The 5229-nt window shown below is 31.3% G+C and overlaps 1 protein-coding gene and 1 long non-coding RNA gene across 4 annotated transcripts in view; one reads left to right on the top strand and one right to left on the bottom strand.

Annotated features, from left to right (window-relative positions):
- The window catches only part of LOC112460717, a 2900-nt gene extending 1119 nt beyond the window's left edge, over positions 1 to 1781 (bottom strand). The window contains exons 1-3 of one of the 2 annotated variants that reach the window (XR_003041473.1): positions 1763 to 1781; positions 1033 to 1207; positions 832 to 940 (exon numbers count right to left, since the gene is read on the bottom strand). This is a non-coding gene — a long non-coding RNA (uncharacterized LOC112460717). The other variant, XR_003041472.1, reaches the window with a different exon arrangement.
- Positions 1782 to 2197: 416 nt separating this feature from the next.
- On the top strand, positions 2198 to 3174 carry LOC112460716 (alpha-tocopherol transfer protein-like). 2 transcript variants are annotated; one of them, XM_025025535.1, is made up of 3 exons: positions 2198 to 2502; positions 2744 to 2905; positions 3012 to 3174. In XM_025025535.1, exons 1-2 carry the CDS (start codon positions 2295 to 2297, stop codon positions 2857 to 2859), a joined length of 324 nt encoding a protein of 107 aa, XP_024881303.1. In that variant the 5' UTR covers positions 2198 to 2294; the 3' UTR covers positions 2860 to 2905; positions 3012 to 3174. The 2 variants fall into 2 exon arrangements, with proteins under 2 accessions (XP_024881303.1, XP_024881301.1); XM_025025533.1 differs by having other exon boundaries at positions 2199 to 2502; positions 3002 to 3174.
- The last annotated feature ends 2055 nt before the right edge of the window (positions 3175 to 5229 follow it).

Below are 5229 nucleotides of genomic sequence, written 5' to 3'. Positions count from 1 at the left end.
TAGTAAACTTTAATTTGTATTTATATAGAATCTCTTGTGTATTGTTTTTCATGATAATATTACATGAATGATAGTACAGTTCACGCTACAATTGCGTGACTAATACTTGAAGGATATATTTGTTTTATGATGTATAAAAGAATATGGTAATAGAATATTTAGATATTACATATATAATTGTTTATTTAAAAAATTAGTATCAAAAAATTACATTAACAAAAAAAATTAATGTGATTTTTATGCTTTTAAAATCATTGTGCATATTTCGGGAGCACATAAATTGAGGAATATTTTAAGACTAAAACCAATTTGCTACCTGTAATTTAACTGGTTAGGTACTCTTGTACGTATGGGGTACTCACGTTCAGGTCGGTCGAAGGGGATAAGCACGAAAATTTCATTGTGCATATTTCGAGAACACATTAATCGAGAAACATTTTAAGACAAGAATTATTTCGCTTTCTCTATTTTAACTGATACTTTATTCTTATATCAGTAGTATATATATCTTTTTTTGCGTATATTTTTTAAACTATTACAGATAGACTAATTTTGTTTGAGGCATTTGAAAGCACATAAAAAGCATATAATTCTAGCATATTGAGTTTTTTATTTTATATGTAATTTTAATGAGTGGGGGTGCTAGCTTACGTTAAGCCAGCACCCTCAGTTTCAATTGCAATTTCCCACGAAATCGCTCGAGCACAAAAATCGTGAATAGAGCACATAATTAACGCATAAAGATCACTTAATTTCTGCATATGTGTTACTCCGGTTTTTTATGGAGGGTGCTAACTTAACAGACATAAATACATTATATTACTTTTTTACCTTTTAAGATTTTTTCCTTTGTTTACGGATGTTTGCAAATCTAAGCTATTCCATTATAGAGTGTTCCAAGTCTTTCTCTGTATTACAAGGGATTGTTGTCTAATAGCCTCTAAAACAAGAAGAATTCAATATAGTTTAGATAAGAAAAAGGTTGTAATTTAATATATACATAATTTAATTATAATAAGCAGCTTTACTTACGACTTGTGTAAAAGCTTCTTGGTCGTCTTTTAGCATTTCTAGTATCTTGTACAGAGTTTTCCTTATAATATATTGTTCACTGATGTTTATCTTAGCCAGGGTCAAATTTTTCAAATGGTGGTTTTTTGAATTTGATACAACAATTGATCCCATATGTTAAGACATATTCATTGCCCTGTACATATAAAATATGCTTACAATAATCTATTTATATACTTTAGAGTGTGATTATAGCACATATATGTGAAAAAAATATAAAAATAAATAAAAAGTCAGTTTTGGTCTTGTTTGTACTGATCGTTTGTTACATATCTATCAACTTTATACCAATTTTATACTAAATTACTTTTACAGTGATATATGCAAACAATGATGTATTAAAGCCACACAATACTTCAACAAATCGTCTTCATGCATAGTGTACCAGCTTATTTATACGTTATCATTTACATATTTCGCTAAATTTTGAGGTTATTTTATAGAAAGTTACACTGTTTTGTACCATTGAAATAATAGCATTGACGAACCTTGATGATATTTTTAATGTCCAAGGACAAATCTATTATAGAACGTAAAAAAATTAATTGATATTTCCTCTCTTTTGTAAATCTCTCTTGTAAATCGGAAAATGAATCCTACATCACCAGCTACTATTCATAGCACAAATAATTATAGCACGTATATGGTTAATTGAATTCTTATCATACAACTTTTAGAATATAATAGTTACTACTTATATATAATTATGCTGTAAATAAAGAGCACTCCGCACTCCTCGATTGACACACGTGTATACGCACTCACGCATCGTATGTAGAATAATCATGTACATCATGGCTGTCGCGATGAGCGTTGCGCACAATATAAAACGATAACATTATAACAACAGAAAATTAATATACTACCAACGTTATTTCTGAGTCCAAATTACAAGGAATTTTGAACTGTTGCATTGATCTCAAATAAATGTCAGAGTAACATTTGAAAAATATTTTCTGTAACGTTTTCAAAATATTTTAACAACATTCAGAAAAATCATATTACGAAATAATATTTTTCAAATATGTGTATAATATTATTAAAAAACGTTTAAAAAATACACATAAAGTCAATATTTCTAAACGTTAATTTAATGTTCCTTGCTTACTGGGATATATGGCTACACATTGTTCATAGATGTGGCCAATACAACTGTACGTCACATTGCTCAATACCGACCCTACATTTTAAAGCATTCGGTTTGTTTATGGCAGAACTATCCCATGAGGATCCAATTAATTAACATGTTTAACGCCCCGTTAATCTTCAATATTACTGCGAGGATTTTAAGATCTTTCATGACTGAGAAGTTGAAAAACAGATTCAATGTCTACTCAGACAGTACGATGCATAACTGTTTGAAGGATATTCCAGCCAACATCTTGCCCGTCGAATGTGGCGGCACTGATGGTACAATCCAAGAATTAACAGGTAATTGCGATAAATTAGAATGTAATAAATATAACGCGTTTAGTGAAAGAACGTTTTTCTTATTAAACTAATATGTGTTGAAGAGAAAATAAACTTCTCTCATCTAAGATTGCAGTAATTTCGAGCAGTCGTACATTAACTAAAAGTTTGTCAATAGTTCACATAATCAATTGTTCATATATGTGTCTAAACTGACGTCAACATTATATAATTCAATTTATGTAAACACTTATTTTTGCAGAATACTGGAAGAAACTGATCGAGGAGAATCGCGACTCGCTTTTGAATGAGAACGCCTTGCGAATGAGGAAAATGACGAAATCATTACAAAACTCTAGAATCAACAAAAAGTACTAGCTCTTTAAACACATGTATAGATGTACTTATTATCGTTATATAGCTCGTAAGTTTTGTCTGTTTTGTGTTTTGAGATATAAATAATTATCTTTTTTTTCTTTTTCTGCGCAAATAGACTTATCGGTAATATAAAATTTTTAAGAGTCTTACAGGTGGACTTTAAAGGCGGTTACGGGGATCTTGAAAGGCTCAGCAACGCTAGAGGACGTTTGCTTTTATAGCGAGCTTGATTTTCTTTTACCAAATATATGTCGCGCTTTGTTGTGTCCTTTACGGGTGTGTTGTAGGGAAAATAAATTTTTTCAGTCTTTCTTTTATTATGCAGAATATAATGTATGCAGATGTATAAAATTAAGCTTTTAGTTCAAATTCTTTGCATTCTTAAATTAGGAGAATAAGAAGATAAATTCGCTCTACTCGCTTTGCAACTTTTAGAACTCATTTTCCTTACATTGTTTTACATTTATCTTTTTAACTGTAAACATTATATATATACATACTTTATAAGTAACAATGTAATTATAATTTCTAAATATAAGTTTATTTTATACGCACATTCTGTTTATGTATTATATAAACGATCAAATGCATGTTACATTGCAATACATTTAGAAATTGAAGTGTCTTCGTGTCGCTCAAGAATGAGTAGGAAATATCCATCAAGGTCGTCTATTGTCTAATCGAATCATAGTTATCATAGTAAGACTGCATGTTTGGCGCAATTTCTGAGTACCAAGTTCAATAATTTCAAAGATGTACATTGCATGTTGTATCGCGTTATTTGTCATGTTACATAACACTAAACATCGGGCGGCAGTGTGGTCTAGTGGTAGAGCGCCAGACTCGTAATCTGAAGAACCAGGTTCGAGTCCAATAGAACCATGAAGCATGGAATGTTTTTCCGATAGCTGCGCCCCTCCATGCAAGATAGGCTCTTGTGCGGAGAAAACTGGGCTTCGTCTTTTAGGAAGAGACGTTAAGCCGTTGGTCCAAAGGGTTAAAGTGAGAGGAGAAGGATAGTATTGGTAGTAGATTGCGAACCCTGCGGGGATATGCAATAATTTACGAGTTTTACAGAAATTACATAACACTAAACATGATTGCATTTATCTTATTTCACGCGTGATAGTATGTCTACGCGATTTGCAGACACGAGTCTCTCCCTGGAAGTAGAGATTCCAGATTCTCAGTATGCGCCGAGTAAGGTCATCCTATTAGGGAATTTTAGAATCCGATATACCTTCTAGTCCCTCTTTGGAGACCACGGGGGGACATCCGAGTTCATCAGTGTGACTATCGTCACGATAGCAAAGTCACTGTATGACGGCACCTTGAAGTTAAGACACTACTTGTTGCAGAAACATTATATTTTTATGCAACACGCATTAAAGTATCGCGTACGACTTTTCTTTTATCATGAAAGATCTATCAGCGATTTTGCCAAAGGCTCAATAATGCCAGGAAGTATTTAATTTTGTATAAAATAAATTGTTTAGTTTTATTTTAACCGAATAATAAAGTATTTTACCTTGTTAAATGTTAAAAGAAGAAATTTAAACTAATACTTTGAGTTAGATAACATTTTGTTATTTTTAACTACCATGTGCGTCAAAATTTATTATTTTAAAACAAAATAAGCTTATTTTAACTCCATTGGTTTAGTCAAATTAACATTGTTTTAGTTAAGTTAACTACATATTGAGTAGGAGAGACAGAGTTTGTCGGTTTGATTGTTTGTCCTCGATGATCTCGGAAACCAATGGACCGAATTTTTACCAAAAAGATATGAAATAGGAGTAGAATTTCCCGGGGAGTGTCATTATGTGTATAGTTTTTTGTTACCAACTTTCTGAAAACTGGTTTTTTAATTTTTCGAGAAATAATTGACCGAATTTTAAAGAATTGTATATAAAACAGGGGTAGACAGTTATTTTTCGAGAAATAATTGACCGAATTTTAAAGAATTGTATATAAAACAGGGGTAGAATTTCTCGGGGAGTGCCATAAAGTGTATAATTTTTTGTTACCGATCTTTTTGGAAGCCGGTATCAGAAGTTTTTCGAATTTTTCGGGAAATAATTGATTGAATTTTAAAGAATTGTATATAAAACAAGGGTAGAATTTCCCGGGTAGTGCTATAAACTGTATAGTTTTTTGTTACCGATCTTTTTAAGAACCGGTATCTTTTTGGAAATCGGTTACAACATTTTTCAAATTTTTTAGGAAATAATTGAGTAAATCTTAAAGAATTGTATATACGACAGAATTGAACTTTAGTCAATAAAAAAGTAATATTTTTCAATTTATAGCATTTTAGAGAGAAAGAGAGAGAGAGAGAGAGAGAGAGAGAGAGAGAGAGAGAGAGAGAGA

The sequence above is a fragment of the Temnothorax curvispinosus genome, unplaced genomic scaffold (assembly GCF_003070985.1).
Source record: "Temnothorax curvispinosus isolate PA1 unplaced genomic scaffold, ASM307098v1 QBEX01010745.1, whole genome shotgun sequence".
In the NCBI taxonomy this organism is placed as follows: domain Eukaryota; kingdom Metazoa; phylum Arthropoda; class Insecta; order Hymenoptera; family Formicidae; genus Temnothorax; species Temnothorax curvispinosus.
Note: the sequence above shows the minus strand (reverse complement) of the source record. Positions and strands in the feature narration are given on the sequence as shown.